Raw genomic sequence first — 19,342 nt, forward strand, 5'->3', positions numbered from 1 at the left:
CAGTACAAATATTTAGGAATCAATTTGACAAGCTCGCTATCATGGACCTCACACTTCAAAGAAAAATGTAAAATGGGTAAATTTGCTCTAAATTCAATTTGTGACAGGCTGATAACTAATAAAAATGTGAAGTAGAAGTAATATTATCAATATCTAAACAGGAAGGATTGGCGGGTCTTTACAAAATACCTTATAGTCCAGGAAATATAGATTTTGACTAGGGAAAAATTAAAGTCCCGATTTTTTTTTCATGGATGGCTTTACTTTAGTCTAATGAACAAAAATGAAGAGTTCCTCAATTATTGTGTGTGCGGGAATTTCACAATCTTCGTCAAATGTTCTAACGGCATATAGCAAATTTCTCCTACAGGAAATAAGCTATTACTCACTTAAAAACGGTCTAATTCTGATGAAATTTAGTACAAACCATTAATGTAGCATATCAGACTTAAAGTTTGAAAACCAGCCAGATCGCTTAATCCGAAGGGGTGTTTTGGGGGGATTTTGTACCCCAAAAATGGGCGTTTCGAGTAATTGAACATTAAAGTTTGACATTAATTAACATTGGGTGTAAAAAATATTAAAGACAGACAAGACTTTGACAAAAAAGATGTGTATTTAAATTGGACATTATTTACAAAGTAATAATAATAATAAAACATATGTTGGTTCAATTAAAATAAAGAAAGAAGGCAGGCATAAATTATATAACATATTGAAGAACACAAGTCAATGTTAATATGAAACATATTACATCTTTTCCCCTCCAACAGAAAGGACTGCAACTTTAGTCAGAGGCCGGCGATAGGTTCCTTTTGATGTTGTGATGTCTACTATTCGTACTTGGCCATCGTGACCTGGGTAGACAGCCGAGATTCGGCCAAGGGGCCATGTATTTCTTGGGCAGTTTTCCTCAATTATTATTGCAAGATCGTCAATCTTTGGTGGATCCAATTTCTTGTGCCATTTGCACCGTCTTGAAAGGCATGGAAGGTTCTCGTGCACCCATCTCTTCCAGAAGCCGTCTAGGAGTGATTTAACACGAGCTAATTGTCGTTTACACAGTTGGTCTTCGTTTAGGTTGATTTTGTAAGCTTCTCTTAGAAAATGGTTTGGTGTGATTGGTTCGGGGTCATTGGGATCCAGAGAAACATGTGTGAGTGGGCGAGAATTTATTATAAATTCAACGCGAACCATGAATGTCTGAAGCTCTTCGTCTTTTGGGTACTGCCAGCGCATAACACTCCTTAATGCAGTCTTTACAGACCTAACAAGTCTTTCCCAGCAGCCTCCCATATGTGGTGCTCTCGGGCAAATGAAATTCCACTTTATCCCGTAGTTCACCACGTCTTTTTGGATCTTTTCATGTTTGAGTGACTTTACAGCGTTTCTAAGTTCCCTATCTGCAGCTACAAAGTTTGTGCCATTGTCGGAATATAATTCTGAGGGAACTGGTCTTCGGCTGATGAATCGTTGAATCGCCTGAATTGCTCGAGTCGATAAACAGGTAAATAGGACACCATATCTTTTCTCATGTCTGCGGCCAACAGTAACTTCGATAGGTCCGAAATAATCCACTCCAGTGTAGAAGAATGGATGTTGCACTTTTGAGGTCCTTAACTGTGGTAGTGCAGCCATCTGAGGAGGATAAGGTTTGGCATTGTCTATGCTACACCTCATGCAGCTCCTTTGAACTTTCTTGGCGACTGATCGTACGTTTAACATCCAGAACTGTTGTCTAGTCATATTGATAACAGTCTCGATGCCCTGATGGAAACATTTCTCGTGAAACATTTTTAAGATTAGTTTAGCCGTATGACTTTTGCCGTCTAAAATGATAGGATGCTTTTGTTCTTCGCTTATTTCTGGTGAACTATGTATTCTACTCGACATTCTTATTAGAGACTGATCAATGAAGGGATTTAAAGAGAATATTCTACTGGACTTTGGTAGCGGTTTGTTCTTCAGCAGTAAATTTTTTTCTTCATTGGAGCTTGCCTTTTGAGACATTGATATCAAGTTCTGTTCAGCTTTTTGAATTTCCTCTGGTTGAAGTTCTGGTATATTTCCAAAATCTACGTTGACCGTTTTCAGTTTCTTTTTGGTGGTGGCGGTAGTATGGGACCTTAGCATGCTAATAAATCTGTGTACCCATGCTAATACACGTGTCACTTCTTCCCAAGAAGAAAAGTTTTCAACTGTCAAAAGAGGAGGGTTTTCATTACTGTTTACAACTCCGACGAATTTATTCTTTGTTTCTTCGTTATCCTTGACTTGTAGTGTGGACGGTTGTATTGGCCAGTCACTCGATTCTCGCATTAAAAATGAGGGTCCATGAATCCATTCAGAATGCATGGCTGATGTAAACTTTTTGTTACTTCTAGTTGCAACATCTGCCGGATTCTGTTTTGATGGAACCCATCTCCATTCTTCAGGTTTAGACAAATCTTGAATTTCTCCAATTCTATTGGAAACATACTGTTTGAATTGTCTAGGGTCGGATTTCAGCCAGTGCAAAACTGTTACAGAATCTGACCAAAATATCTGACGAGAAATAGTTAAGTCAATGTCTTTTATGATGCTACAAGCTATTCTGCATCCAAGAACAGCTGCTTGGAGTTCTAGTCGGGGAATTGTTGTTTGTTTGAGTGGTGCTACTTTGGCACGTGCCATAACAAGCATGGTCTTGTAAGTACCTCTGGCACATCCATGGCATAGATATGAAACTGCTGCATAGGCCTCTTCACTAGCATCAACAAACGTATGGAGTTCAACTTCTTCAATTGTTTTGACGTTAAAATAGCATCGAGGTATGGTGAAGCTCTGCAGACATTTTACTTCTTGTAGCCAGTCTTGCCATTTTTTACTAAGTTCTATCGAAAGAACTTCGTCCCACGTTATGTTTGTTCACCAAATGTCCTGAACAAGCATTCTCCCTTTTATAGTAGTAGGTACAACTAATCCCAATGGATCGAAAATGGACATAGCTCCTCTTAAAACTTCACGTTTGGTCGGAAACCTTGTTTCAACTAACTGTACCTTTTCGGCGTTCCGGTGAAATGAAAAGTGGTCAGTTTCAGCATCCCACCACATTCCGAGGATACGTTCTGTAGGTAGACGACTTTCACGTTGCAGCTGTTTTGTAGAGTTTGTCTTCAAATCTTCCGGTATTTCAAGTAAAATTTCTTTTGAATTTGACAACCAGTTACAGATTTTAAAACCTCCGGACTTGTGAATTTCTGTTATCTGTTGTATTCTAATTCTAGCTTCTTCTTCTGTATCAGTAGAGTCTAATAGATTGTCCATGTATTCACTGCAGAGGATCGCTTTACTTGCTTCTGGGTAAATTTGTAGAAACCTCTTGGCGTTGCTTTTTCTTCATAGTCAGTGATCTTGGCTTTGTATTTGTTATGAAAGTTTTTGTCTCTTGCCATCTTCCTTTCAATACCCTTAAGCCTTTTCAGCGCATTTTCATAGCTCGGTGGATATTTAAAGTCTTCTGACTTCCATAGTAGGCCGGATTCATACCTATCCCCTACTTTTTTGGTCGTATCTTCTAAAATCTTGAGGGCTTTTTCGTCTTCAACTGATTTCACATTGTCATCTTCTACTAGGGACACGCCATAATTCTCGATTTCAAAAGAATCTTTGATAATATCATGAAGTTTTTCACTTTCAAAAGACGTTAAAGTGAATTGACTATCTACTCGCCCAATGTGTTCATGACATTTACCGTGCAATGTCCAGCCTAAACGGCTCCAAGACAAGACTGGAGAGTTGGGAGGACCTTCAATTATTTTCCTAGCTAGAATAAGGTCACAGTTGTCTTGACCTATAAGTATTGTAGGTTTCAAATTTGCTGACGGTAAAGGTTGACCAATTGACCGTAAGTGAGACCACTTCTTTTTTAGTTTGACAGTATCCACCATTTGTTTTGGTAAGTCCAATGGTGACTGGGTTCGTACATTGTTTAATGTAAATACTTCGTCCTCATATAACCCTTTAATTTTAACTTTCACAGTCATGGATGTTGGGTCGAAATGTTGGGTTGCATTGGACCAGCATGTCGTGAGGGGTTCAATACTACCGTTGACGCCTAATTTATCGGCTGTAGCTGAATCCAACAAAGATACAGTTGACCCGTCATCTAAGAGTGCGTAAGTGTCGATATGACAACTTGGGCCATATAATGTCACTGGACATACTCTTAGTAGAACACGGTTATTAACAACATGACTGCTAATAATTTCTTTATTTTGCGGTTCGCTGTCCTGTTTGGGAAACCTCTCAATTTTGTCAGTATGGAGAAGACGATGGTGAAACAACCTGCACCCATTTATCCCACAAACCTTTTTTACTTTACATTTTTGGAGCTGGTGACGTCGAAAGCAGAAGAAACATAGTTTCTTTTCGACAATCATTTTCCATCTCTGCGATACATCTGCCTTCCTGAAAACTCCACATCGTTCACTTTCATGGCTGTCGAGACAAAACATACAGTTAAACTGTTTGTCTTCGGTAGAACTGGTATAAACCGGCTTTATGTCAGTTTTCTTCTGCCAGAGTTTCTCTTCTGTAGGACGAAAGTAAATACTCGGGATTGGGCATTGTTTTTCCAACCAAGTGGAAAACTCCTTCAAGTCGGGACTGCTTAGAGCATTATTACTTACATGCTCAGCCCACCTGTATTTTAAACTATAGGGAAGTTTGTTGAGACATTCATTTAGTAAGTAAGGGTTTAATACATAATTTTCTAGATGTAATGACTCTGCTGTAGCAGTAAAATTCAAATTATTTGTCGAAAACTCAACAAGACTTGTAGTGTCGTCTTCCTTGACTGAAGGTAGCCTACGAGTCTTTTTTAACATTGACTCCAAAATGAGTTCTGGTCTACCAAAACGCATCTGTAAGGTCTTGATAATTGACTTAAGATTTTGACTTGAGACAAAAAGAGGCTTAACCATTCTAAATGCTTCTCCCTCTAGGCAATTCCTTACTCTTATGAGGTTGTCATCCTCACTAAAAAAATAGGCAGTTTTTTCATACACCGAAAAAAATATCGGCCATTCATCAGGCTTGCCACTGAAGCTTGGAAGTTTTTGACGAAATGAAACAGGCTGTATAGCTTTTTGGAAGGTATCCGCAAGCTTTTGCACGGCTGAGGTCATGATGGCTGATGAGGACTTAAGAACTGTCGGTTCTTTTTCATTCAACCACCTTTCAACCTTGCTTTGCGGTTCTTCCTCATCATCAAGATTTATGCTAAGTCCTACCTTGGTTTCAGATCGATTACTAGGGCGGCTTGACTGTTGACTGCCACACACTGAAGCAGACTCAAGCTCAGCTCTCGCTGTCAGCAGTTGCTTCTGTCGCTCTAGATCTCTAGCTTCCATTTGTCGTTGTCGCTCCATTTCTTCAACTTTGCAGGCATAAATTATATAACATATTAAAGAACACAAGTCAATGTTAATATGAAACATATTACATTGGGATTAATTAATTAACATTTAAAGTTTGAAAGATTCAAATTTTAGTTTTTACTATTGGACACAGCTTTAAAAAACACACAAATTGGTATTTTGATCATTTTTTTACGCCAATTCGCTACCAAGATATTGAAAGTGCTTAAGACAGTACATTGTCTAATGTTATTCTTATGGTGGAATAGAAAAGTTGTACACCTCACTTATTTGTGAACGTATACTGATGGAACTTGGTATACGGCTTCTTCTCGTTGTGGTCTATTGATATTTTCTCTAAAAATATTTTTTCTCCTACCCTAGTAGCACAAATATATATTAAATACATATGAATAAATATATTTAAAATCTATTTTATATGTCCTATTTTATAGGACACGCACTACGGAGAGAACGAGGTTCACTACTAAAAGAAGCAAGTATAGGAAAGCCAGAAGGGAAACGACCATTAGGAAGGCCCAAGAAGAGATGGTGGGATAGTGTTTCCAAGGACGTCAGAGAGGTGGGGGCAGAAGTGGAAGAGGCAGAAGATCGAGAGAGATGGAGAGCAGTTGTTGGTGCGGCCAAATCCCGCCTTGGGCATAAATGGCCATGGGAGTGAGAGTGAGTGAGTATTTTATATGTCTCAAGTGTGTATTAATGTCAATTTTAGCGAATTTCCCTATAGGGAAGTAGCTATTACCGTAGGTGGCACGGTAAGACCTAGACCCGGGACCGATTTACTTTTTCATTTTGATGTCCCCAGAGGCCAAAAACACTATTCGTTCAAATTTTTATATATGTATATATATATATATATATATATATATATAGACTTATATATATATATATATACGTCCGTGAACGCGATAACTTGAGTAATTTTTGTCCAATTTTGATGAAATTTGGTTTAAAGGTGTAAAGCGGGATAAACTTGAATGAGTTCGCGAACCAGCACGATCGGACCATGGGAACGGGGCTTTACGGGGGGTTTTATGGGGTAAAAATTGGTTTTTCTCACTTTTGACCCTCAAAACACAAAATTTCCCAATTTCTCTTTAGACCTTTTTAAAGAGCTTAAAAAAACAAATAATTTAGTATATAAAAGTATTTTTGTTCGATTATTAGTAACGGAGAACATTAAAAAAATTGTAAATTTAAAATTCCCATGTTATTCTTAAGGAGAATATTGTCAAATGTTGTAGTTTGCTTGTCTATGAATATATTTTGATCAAACTTGGCAAATTTATTTATTTTGTACTAAGCTATCAATATTTTACTCAAAAACACACTTTATTAGTTTCCTTGTAGCAGCAAACCTAGGTACTCGCTAAACCTAATGTTATTAAAATATATTTAACTGAAAATCAATTCAGACAAATGGAAATTCGCTTAGTCGGCAGGTTTGCTGCAGCGGGGATATTATATAATATTTAAAATATATTAAATATATAAAAAATATGTTTTTGAATCTATTAAATATTTAAAAAATATGTTCCAATAATATATTTTAGTGAATTATATTTAAATAAAAAAATTATTTAATATCTCTTCCAAACATCCCATGGAGCATAAACATAAAAACACAAAATAATAAAGATTTAGTATGAAAAGCACTATTATCAGTTGAGTAAATTGATGAAATCGTTCATAAAAACAAATTTTGAAAAAATTACTGGATAAAATTTTTTCTGCCCGGGTGGGTCTCGAACCTGAGTCCTTCGACTTATGAGCCTCTTATCTTACCTCTGAGCTACTTGTGACTGTTGTTAGCAATAGTTTTCAAATGGTGAAAGAGTGGCCGTCAGTTGCAATGGTTGCAATACTTGAGATATTTTTTATACTACAGTATAATATGATTCTGTTAATCTGTTTTGGCATCAAGTAGTTGAGTTGAATAGTGCTGTAGTGAATAGTGAGTAGTCTCCACGAATACAAATACAGTAAACTACAAAAATTAATTTAAATACTATGACAAATATTATGTAATTTATGGCATATGTAAATCAAATAATTATTTTTAGAACGTCATATACAGCCGTAATTAGTTTCTTAAAAGGTCGCCAGTCACTAGCACCCTTTTCTAGCCAATCATTCGAGATTTCTATGATCACATTCATTGTCACATATTGCAATTAAAAAAATTAAGTCCATCAACACTTTTTGTTTGTTTGACCCAAATGTAGCTGTCGAACATGTATACAGCCTCTTAACTATATGCGTAATTTTTTCTTTACGTGCATGATAGAGTGACACCATTCAGAGTACGTATTATTATTAACCTAATTTTAACGCTTTCACAATAGCAATTATCATACAAAAATGCAAGTATAAATTGATAGACATCATAAAAAACAAAAATATGAAAATTATTTATTTGCTAATTATAAAAGATTATAGGCTATATATTCTACAAATTTATTATTATTTTATTAATAAAAACATCTAACGTTTTTCAAAATATATTTATGAATAATTTAAATATATAATATAGCTTCAAAAACATTTTATATATATATTTAAAATATTCTCAACACATAATTTTTTTAAATATTTAATAGGAAAAATATACATATAAAATATGTATATTATAGATTCTATACTTATTTTATCAATATATATTATGAATCTATTTTATATATCCAAAACTTATATTTAATATATATTTTGCATTGCTTTTTGGTAATATTTTAAATATATATTTGAATATATCAAACTATTATTAAAGATATATTAGTTATATATTTTATTCGAAGTTCTATCAAATACAACTTTAAATATATAAAATATTTATAAAATACATATTTGTGCTACTAGGGTAATGGTCCTGTGGCAGCAAACCTGCGTACTCAGCCCCTATGTTATTCTTATGGAGAATAATTAAAGGCTACGTCTCCCTTTGTGAATATAAATTAATACAACTTTTTATATTGTTTCACCTAGTTGAGTTCTATTAATATTTGCACAAAAACTCATATTTTGTATTCCTTGTTGCGGCAAACCTTTGTACTCAGTTCCCATGTTTTGCTTACTGAGAATAATTCATATGCTATACAGTAAACATTATGTATATTATATGTATATATATATTTCTTGTTTATGAATGCGTTTTAAAGAAACTTGGTAGGTTGCTTTATGTGCTAATATAAAGGGTGTTTCACGGGAACCCTGACAGTAAATGGTTCCTTGGATCAAAACTAGAAAAAAACTTCCTATATGTCCTTAACTCACTCGTTTACTATTTATACGTAAAAATAGGTTTTTTAGGTTTTTAGTGTATCTGTTTTTACCTCTATATTGACAAATTAACAAGATATTTCGATAAAACTTGCATTGATAGAGAGAAAATTAAATTTCAAAGGGATTTCATTACTATTTTGGGCAAACATTTTGGTTGTGACTATTAAGAATTTATTTTCAAACAAATCTTGATTTAAAATTATTTTTGGTTTTTGACAGCTCTTCATGTAGTAACCATTCAAGCTTTTGGCTTGCAACCTTACCAAAAGTTGTAGAATTTAACAGAGAACAAGGAAATGTGAATTTATCTATAGGTAGGCCTACCTTTTATTGGGATAATTTTTTCAAAATCTAAAATATTCTAAAATATAAAAATTAATTTAATTAAGCGAAATAAACAAAATTGCATATTTAGCTTATTTTTAAACTCATCTTAATAAAGGTTGGTATATGGGTTCTCCTAGTTGAGAAGTATTGCAGAATGGCCTAAAACTTTCTTCTTTTTTATTTTATGATTGAAAACAAGCATACCGACTTTCCTATATTAACCTTATGGAGAGGATGGGAGTAAGCAGGCTTTGTGCAACAGAAATTTAAAACTAGAGATTTTAGGCCATAATCATGTAGTATTCAACTAAAAGAAGGGATATACTAAGTTTTAATAAGATGTGTTCAGAAATATGTAAGCTATTGTATTTTATTTTTTCCCCATAAGGTTAACATGGGAAAGTGGGTACTGGTATGCCTTTTTTTCTAAAATTAAAAATGATAAAGCAGGAAATTTTAGGCCATTATGCAATACTTCTCAACTAGGAGAACCCATATAACAACTTTTATTAGGATGTGTTATAAGCCAAATAAAAAATGTTGTTTATTTAGTAAAATTTAATTAATTTTTAATATTTTACAATATTTTAGATTTTTACAAAATTATCCCAATAAAAGGTATACATCAATTCTCTGTTAAACTCTACAGCTTTTGGTAAAGTTGCAAGCCAAAAGCTTGAATGGTTACCACATGAAGAGCTGTCAAAAACGAAAAAGAATTTTTAATCAAGATTTTGTTGAAAATATTTTATTTTTAAACTTATTTTATCAGTCACAACCAACATGATTGCACAAAATAGTAATGAAATCTCTGTGAAATGTAATATTCTATCTATCAATGCAAGTTTTATCAAAATATCTTGTCAATTTTTTAATCTAGAGGGTAAAATGTTCTACAGATACCCTAGACTAAAAACCCAATGTTTACGTATAACTAGAAAACGAGTGAGCTTAGGACAAATGCTAATAGGACATATTTTTTCAGTTTTGACCCCAGGAACCATTTCCTGAAGTTTGTCAGGGTTCCGGTGAAACAATCTGTATAATGAAATGAACAATGAGAGGCCTCCTGCGAAAAAAAGCTAAAATTAGGAATTAAGTAAAAAACTAGCCTACATTGTGAACTTATTCTGTGTGTGCTATGTTAGGTTTATTTTACATACTGTATTAGAAGTATTCATGCAATAATTTATGATTAACTGTTTTATGACTTTTTTATTGAATTAGTCTACTAGTAAGAAATAATAAAAATTTCTTATCCAGATTTTTAAAATCATTTTATAATTATTTTAATTTAACCAGCAGATCGGCAAATCCGCACACACCATCAATGGGGAACTTTCTGTATTTGCTTTTTATACCTAATAGAAGATAATAATGGAATAAAAAATCTGGCTTTAATTATTTCCTAATTTGATGATATTTTTAGCTTTAATTCCTGGACTATTAGGGAAGCTTGGAAGTAGGCTATAAGTTTTGGATGGTAACTTATAAAGTGAGTTTAACTTCTAAATTTTAGGTAAATAAAACAAAAAAACCTTTTGAAACTCGTTTACTTTTTTCTGATATCCTTAATCTATATAAATAAAATTACAGTTTTGTCTGTACATTGCTTAGAATCATGCAGTTTTTTGTTATTTTTACGTTTCATAGCCTAAGAAAGCCGAAACGTGTTTTATCTCAATTTCTGTCTGTATGTCTGTCTGTCCATTCTGTGACTCCGTCTGTAACGCCAAAATGTCATTTTACGCGGCCTACTCCTAGAAAACTAAAGTACCGATCAAGGTTCTAATCATTTTTCTGTATTTACTGGATTGGTGAGAGTGTCTTTGGCTATAAAAACATGGCCTCGCTTCTTTGAAAACAAAATAACAAACCACCAAAAACCCATTTTTGTTCGATTTTTGTCAAATTTCTCCCAATGTTTATTATTACCGTACATTTTATGAAATAACGATCAGCTGTTTGGATTAGTTCTCACTTCTAGCTGTCACTGATATGTTTACATTCAAAGTTGTTTACAAATACCGCAACCATTTCCGATCAAGTTTTGTCAGCACATCCAAACAAAGTGAGATTAAAAATTTGTGCCTTACTTAACCGGTTAAATTAATCGCAAGTGCAACGATTGTTCTTGAGTTTTGATAACCGGGGAAAATACCGTGAATCAGTGTTGTATTAGTGCAAGGAAACTTACATTTTTTTAATCATCGTCACCAATACCGTAGCTTACAAAGGTTTCCACTCATTGACGGCGCTTCAAGGACAGTTGTGTTAAGTGCAAAGTAAAAAATCAAAACTACAGTGGGTGATCGTGGATGTTGCTGCGATCTTGGAAGATCTTTCTGATTTCGCTGTGATCGTACCGTAACAGAGGTTTAACTTAACAGATGTAGCTAAACTCGCTTATCCAATGTGTCACTTTTGGTTTCTACTTACTTACATTTCGACAACGATATCGGTACTTTTCCTACTTAGGAAATAAAACTACAATCGTACAAACCCCCAGATTTGTGCGTTTTTGTCACATTTCCTCTGAATGTTTGCTAGATAAATGTACCGATTATCGTTTAGATTATTTTTACATACAAACACATCACTATTTTCAATATTTATTTATAAACACTGAACATTATTGCTTATTAAATTTAATTGATGTCTTACTGTATAATTTTTAGCATTTTCTGTCTGGACACCAAAATGTTGTGTGGACTCAATTCTGTATTTGTGTGTGTATGTCTATTGGTAACGCATTAATGTCCTTATTTTTCGTGGAAAAGACAAGAGCACCATTGTTAACTAGGTGGCGTTCGCAGATGCATCCACAAAATTGAGCGGAGTCATCCAGGGTTCATATTATATTGTTTTTGTCATATTGCAGTAAAAACAGTCGTCATTGATGCATGCGTTGCGGGTCTAAAGTAGCATTTTAATCTTTAGGGGAAAAAAATTCGTTTTTAGACTCTATGGAGTAAAAATGAGCTGTTATCAGCTCAGTTGTAAATTTCTATTGTAAACGATTGAATACGTATCGAAATATGTAACGATTCGTGCTTCATAATCATTTTAACCTACAGTCTACAGTCTCTTCCTATAGCATTTTAGCAATGCAGTAATCCATTCCCACACTCAACACTGCCCACCTTTACTACTTCCTTCACCACCCCCTACGTCGTGGACCTGTTTCCCTCTCTTCCAATAGCATTTTAGGATTGCAGATATATTAATGTAATTGCCAAAGACAGTTCACACACTCTGCACTGCAAGCCTTACTACTTCCTTCGCCATTTCTTACGTCATAGACCTGTTTCTTTCCCTTCTCATAGGCCTAGCATTTAATTATTAGATACATTTATCTAACTGCCCAAATAACCCACTCACTCACACTCTGCCGTCACTCTGCACTGCCAGCCATTACTACTTCCTTCACCACTTCCTACGTCGTAGGGACCGTTTCCTTCCCTTCTCATAGCATTTAAGTATTAGATAGATTTATCTAACTGCCCAAACGGTTCCCTCACTCTGCACTGCCAGCCTTTACTACTTCCTTCACCACTTCCTACGTCGTGGGGCCTGTTTCCTTCCCTTCTCATAGCATTTTAGGATTGAGGATACATTTATCTAACTGCCACAGACGGTTCTCACAATATGTTCATACTTTACTACTTCCTAAGTCACTTCCTACATCGTGGACCTGTTTTCATCACTTTCCATAGCATTTTAGTATTTTGGATACGCTAATCTAATTGCCACAAACATTGCCCACACCCCTCACTGCTAGCCTTTACTACTTCTTTCACCATTTTTTATGTCGTTGGCATGCTTCCATCCCTTCTCATAGCATTTCAGCATTGCAGATACATTAACCCAACTGCTACAAACGGTTTCCAGTTCCCAAAATCCACACTGCTCACCTTACTACTTCCTTCACCTCTTCTTTCGTCGCAGACCTGTTTCCCTCTCTTCCAATAGAATTTTAAGATTGTAGATACCAAGATACCTTAATCTAATCGTCATAAACAGTTCCCACACTCCGAAAAACTCACCTTTACTGCTTCCTTCATCACGTCCTACGCCACGGACCTGTTTACCTCCCTTCCCTTAGCATTATTGGAATGCAAATACCTTAATCTATTGGTCATAAACAGATCCCACACTCTGGACAGCTCGCCTTGACTACTTCCTTCACCACTTCCTACGTCACGGACCCGTTTTCCTCCCTCTCCATAGCATTTTAGGATTGCAGATACCTTAATCTAATTGTCATAAACAGTTCCCACACTCCGAAAAACTCGCCTTTACTGCTTCCATCATCACTTCCTACGTCACGGACCTGTTTACCTCCCTTCCCTTAGCATTTTTGGAATGCAAATACCTTAATCTATTGGTCATAAACAGATCCCACACTCCGGACAGCTCGCCTTGACTACTTCCTTCACCTCTTCGTACATCGCGGACCTGTTTTCCTCCCGTCCCATAGCTTTTTAGGATTGTAGATACCTTAATCTCATAGTCATAAATAGTTTCCACACTCCGGACAGCTCGCCTTGACTATTTCCTTTACCACTTCCTACGTCGCGGACCTGTTTCCCTCCCTTTCCATAGCATTTTAGAAATGCAGAAACCTTAATCTAATCGTCATAAACAGTTCCCACACTCCGGACAGCTCGCCTTGACTACTTCCTTCACCACTTCCTACGTCACGGACCCGTTTTCCTCTCTTCCCATAGAATTCTAGGAATGCAGATACCTACCTAAATCTAATCGATTTAAACAGTTTCCACATTCCGGAAAGCTCACCTTGACTACTTCCTTCATCACTTCCTACGGCGCGGACCTGTTTTCCTCCCGTCCCATAGCTTTTTAGGATTGTAGATACCTTAATCTCATAGTCATAAATAGTTTTCACACTCCGGACAGCTCGCCTTGACTATTTCCTTTACCACTTCCTACGTCGCGGACCTGTTTTTCTCCCTTCCAATAGCATTTTAAGATTGCAGATACCTTAATCTAATTGTCATAAACAGTTCCTACACTCCGGACAGCTCGCCTTGACTACTTCCTTCACCACTTCCTACGTCGCGGACCCGTTTTCCTCCCTTCCCAAAGAATTTTAGGAATGCAGATACCTACCTAAATCTAATCGTCTTAAACAGTTTCCACTTTCCAGACTGCTTACCTTCACCACTTCCTACGTCACGGACCCGTTTTCCTCCCTTCCCATAGAATTTTAGGAATGCAGATACCTACCTAAATCTAATCGTCTTAAACAGTTTCCACACTCTAGACTGCTCACCTTTACTACTTCCTTCACCACTTCCTACGTCACGGACCTCAAGCTAGTGTCGTCATTTGATTATATTTATGATCCACACCACCGTTTATGTTCTAATATCTGTGGAATAATGCTATATCAGTTATTTATTTATCTACTGCATTCAAAAGTCAACAGCTGATGATATGTCTTTGTTTATGTGTCAAATACTGCTTCCATAAGGATTACATTGAAACTTTGAGACCCAGTGGGGCGGATTCCTGAGAGACTTTTTTAACGCCATATAGATGTTGGCACTCACCGATATGGTCTTTATCACCATGCAAAATTTGAAAACGATTGATTCAGCCGTCTAGGAGGAGTTTGCGTATTACGAAATGCATAAAAGTCGACGTATAAGAGCTTCGCTCAATAAAAATTTCAACCCGAATAAAGTGTGCAGTAGTGAGGTTGAGGTAGTGTTTTAACTACTTTTAACCAGTTTGAAAAGTGAACTTTCAATTACACGCCTACCTTAGGGCTATGCCTCATAGATCTATACTGTAAAGCAATTCCTTTCATCGTTAGATATAAAATATGGACTAACACGATCGGGCGACATTTAATTGCGAAGCATTCGTTTTGGCTTTGAAACTGTCAGATATTGTATTTGAGAAGGTTTAGGCCTATATGTATTCCTGAACAATTATAGTTTTGCCATCATATCTGGAAAAATGCACACTAAATATGCAAACCAACTCCTGTTCTGAATATAAGGTTTTAACTTACTACAAGATTCCCGTACGTAGAACGGGCAAACAGCTAGTACTGTATAATGTTAAATTGAGTACCTACTCTAATTGAGCTTTATTATTATTTTATTTAGCCTATTGTTTAAAAAAATGTTAATTTCTTTCTGTGCTAAATGTTGTTAACTTACTCATATTCATTTTAGAAGGCAAAAATTGTGTCAACTAAACTGGCGGTTGTTATCAACCATTGTTTCAAAATGTTAAATGTTTTTGGATAGTACCTATTACCTTATTGTTGAATAAAGCACTTATTGGCTGCACTTACTTTAGGTAAACTACACTCATTCGAATGAAAATATCGATTATTTGATTGTTTCATTCGATATATCATTTGGTTAGTTAGGTTAGGTTACCTAACTAACCAAACCATACATCGAATCGATTAATTGATATATCGATTAATATTTTCATTCGAATGAGTGTAGGACCTAAAGTAAAGTGCAGCCCACTTGTTCATTTAATTTCATTGTAACCTAGGCCGATTATTGTACTTATTGTATTTAATAAGGCATAGGCTTACCCAGTTAGTGGCAAGTGGGATGCACAATAAGCTTCGGTTGACGTGCTTAAACCACGAGTTCACCCCTCTCACAATACAATATAGTATTTAATGGTAAATAAAGACTTAACTTATGACTTAGCATGAGAAAGAGGAGAATGATAACGAGACCGGGACCACACCACCACTACCACACGGGACTAATGCAGGCAGTCTGCACTGCACTGGCTGGCGCTGGCAGTATTATAGTAATTATACTGTTAGTATAGGAAAGTCAAAGATAATAGTATATATACCACGAATACTAGAATAAAGCCTTTTCAAGTATTCGTGATACATACTAACTGTGTTACTGTTAAAGTTATGTGACGAATCCTCCTCGTCGTATCATAATAAACAAACAAAGTAACCATGGTTACCGCTTGGTTACCATTACAACCATCGCACCATCATCAGCATCATCAATCAGCCCAGTGCCCAGTAGTGAGTGAGTTAGTAAGTTGAGTTCACTCCACTTCCACTACCACTCCACATTGCTCCAGCTCCACATGACCAAAACTAAAATCTCGTTTTAGAGAGCAGAGAAAATACTGCTGTTAAAGTTATCATAGATTAAACATACTCCTGAGGAGTATATTTTATCTATGATGTTATCCTGCAAAGCTAAAATGAATTTCTTCCATAGGACTTAAATACCCCCGCCGCAGCAAACCTGCAGACTAAGCGAATTTCCATTTGCCTGATTGGATTTACACAAAAATGTCTCCTTAAAAATATCACATTTATTCCCCATTTAAATAGAATCAGTTTAACACATACTTAGGTTTGCTGCAACAGGGAGGGTAAAAGTGTTTTTTTGTGTAAAATGTTAATAGTTAGTAAGAAATTAAAACATTTTCCAAATTTGGGCAAAATATGTTCATAAACAAGCAAACTACAACAGTTTACTTATTCTCCATAAGAATAACATGGGAATTTTAAATTAACAATTTCTCCGTAACCATTAGGCGCATTATAACGCTTCAATATACTAAATTATTTGTTTTTTTAAGCTCCACAAAATAGTTTGGAAAGAAATTACAAAATTTTATGTTTTTTGGGTCAAAAATTGGAAAAACCCATTTTTACCCCATAAAAGCCCCCATAAACCCCCGTTCCCATGGTCCGATCTTGCTGGTTCGCGAACTCGTTCGAATAAACGTAGGTTTACACGTTTGTACCAAATTTCATCAAAATCGGATCATTTTTGCTCGAGTTATCGCGCTAACGGACACATATATATATATATATCTATATAAATAAAATTAGAGTTTTGTCTGTACATTGCTCAGAATCATACATTTTTAGGTTATTTTTACGTTTTTTACATTAAAGAAGCCGAAACAAGTCTCATCTAAATTTCTGTCTGTCTGTCTGTCTGTCTGTCTGTCTGTCTGTCTGTCTGTCTGTCTGTCTGACACACTCAAGATGGCATTTTACGCAATCTTCTCCAGGAAAACGAGAGTACCTATCAAGACCCAAGTCATTTTAATGTATTCACTGGATTGGCGAGAGTGTCTTTAGCCATTAAAATATGGTCTCACTACTTTGTAATTAAAATTACGGCCGTTCAAAAATGCAGTTTTGTGCGATTTTTGTCAAGTTTTCTTCAAATTTGTATCACATAATCATCTATGAAACAACGAACAGCTGTTCGGATCAAGATTATTTTTTCTAGCTGTCACTGAAATGTTTACAAATGTTGTTTACAAACACCACAACCATTTCCGATCACGTTTTGAAGGCAAATCCCATCCAAGTGAGATTAAAAACGTTTTTATTACATAAAGGATTTAATTAATCGCAAGTGGAATAATATAGTGTAACCGTAAATTAAATAACTAGGCATCATCCAGGTCAGGAACCAGAAATATGTGTATAAAATTGTTTTGGAGTTTTGATAACCAGAAAGAAGACATTGAATCAAGATTGAATCAGTGTTGTATACGGCTGGGAAACTTAAATTTACTAATGACCGTCGCCAATAGCTTAGAAACAATGTTCCACTCATTGACGGCTCTTCAATGGTGGTTGTGTAAAGTGTAAAGCAAAAAATTACAACTGCAGTGGGTGATTGTAACAGAGGTTTACGGATGATGCTGAACTCGATTTTCCAATGTATCACTTTCTGTTCCTACCATTGACTATATAAAGTCAATAGTTCCTACTCACCGTGTGATGCAATAGCTGGACCATACAGCCAATAGGCCCATAGCCCTTCTCTTGGGTACGTGTGGTACGTATGCTTACCCAATTATTTATAACAACCCTTTCGACAACGATCCTTGATACCGGTACTTTTCCATAGAATACACGGCCTACCTAGGTACTTAAGAAATAAAATTATAAACGTCCAAAAACCCAACGTTGTGTGATTTTTGTCACATTTCCTTATAATGTTAATATATATACCAGCAACCTTTATAGAGAATACGTAATCTATTAAATAACAGAAAGTTATGTTGTATAAGGTTTTTTTTTCAAACTGACACCGATAAGTTTACATTAAGAGTTGTGTACAAATAAAGCAATTAATGGGAAATAACTTTTGATTGCCGATAACTTTTTACGAGAAAATCCAAAACCAAGAGATCAATAACCTTGATTAACGCATATAATTGGTCGGCTGTACTACAGTTCTTAACTGTAAACGTTGGTTTTTGGTACGGTACTGGTTCTTTTCCTTTTAACTTTTAGTAGCAGCAAGAATCATTTTTACGTACCAACACATCACAGTAATTTACAAATTAGTTATCGTTGGTGTTGCACCTTATTTATTACAGGCGTAGGCCTATTCAATTTAATTGATGTCATAACTGTATAATTTTTGCTTTTTCTGTCTGGATTCCAAAATGTTATGCTAAGAAAACTATAACGCATTTTAGTAAAACATTTATTCAGCAAACCATCATGAATTGTTCAAACACTTTGAACGTTGTTTATGTATCAATAGTTCGTGGCCTATTTTGGTAATTTTTATTACAAATTACCAATCTAAATCGTCTATAGTAGGCCTACTGTACTTCATTTCATATAGCAAACCGATTCAGATATCATTTCGACAGAATTTAGAGTCATCTCCGGTCCAAGCAAATATAAATTGCTATGATCAAATTTTATGGCATTAACAAAGATTTCAAGTACTAATTTTAATGTACCTTTTTATGCTTAAAGCGTAGCAGATTCCCTAATTAAGTTCGGTATTAGCGAATTTCCCATATAGGGAATAAGGTATTTTTGTGTGTATGTATGATGGTAACGCATTAATGTCCTTGTTTCTCAATGTTTCACGGAAAGGACAAGAGCGCCTTGATAATGAAAATGTCAACCCGAATAAAGTGTTAAATTAAGAGGTTGAGGTAGTACCTTAAATACTTTTAACCATTATGTTATAGTCCTTTAAATTCTGAACAAAATTGTACAAATCCCATTTCCGTATATTTACTCTCACCGCTTACACATGATAAAGGTTGTTGACAAACTTATGGGAGAAAGTATGTGTCAGAATGCTGATACCGTTTATTTAGTTTAATCATTGGATATAACATATGGACCAACAAGATCCGGGTGACATTTAATTGCGAAGCATTAGTTTTGGCTTGAAACTGTCAGATACTGTACTGTATTTGCGAAGGAATAGTTTTGTCAGCATATCTGAAAGTATGCAAACCAACTGCTGTGCTTTATATAAGAATTAAGGTTTTAACTGACT

The 19,342-nt window shown here is 35.4% G+C and overlaps 3 protein-coding genes across 6 annotated transcripts in view; all 3 read right to left on the reverse strand.

The window, feature by feature from the left end:
* Positions 1-16,022, reverse strand: part of LOC128993495 (Bardet-Biedl syndrome 4 protein homolog) — a 153,166-nt gene extending 137,144 nt beyond the window's left edge. The window contains exon 1 of one of the 4 annotated variants that reach the window (XM_054418611.1): positions 15,933-16,022. The gene's annotated coding sequence lies outside the window, so the exon portion shown is untranslated. Of the gene's footprint in view, positions 1-14,322; positions 14,400-15,612; positions 15,905-15,932 lie in introns of those variants that run through there. The other 3 variants (XM_054417779.1, XM_054419436.1, XM_054420206.1) reach the window with 3 other exon arrangements.
* LOC128998578 (uncharacterized) lies at positions 751-2,673 on the reverse strand. Its single transcript, XM_054424780.1, has one exon. It carries the CDS (start codon positions 2,671-2,673, stop codon positions 751-753), a length of 1,923 nt encoding a protein of 640 aa, XP_054280755.1.
* LOC128998585 (uncharacterized) lies at positions 3,291-5,411 on the reverse strand. The gene has a single exon (XM_054424792.1). The coding sequence runs from the start codon at positions 5,409-5,411 to the stop codon at positions 3,291-3,293; it is 2,121 nt and encodes a 706-aa protein (XP_054280767.1).
* Positions 16,023-19,342: the final 3,320 nt, after the last annotated feature.

This window comes from Macrosteles quadrilineatus, unplaced genomic scaffold (genome assembly GCF_028750875.1).
Source record: "Macrosteles quadrilineatus isolate MER2022 unplaced genomic scaffold, UCM_ALF_1.0 Scaffold_1__1_contigs__length_201487025, whole genome shotgun sequence".
NCBI classification, from domain to species: domain Eukaryota; kingdom Metazoa; phylum Arthropoda; class Insecta; order Hemiptera; family Cicadellidae; genus Macrosteles; species Macrosteles quadrilineatus.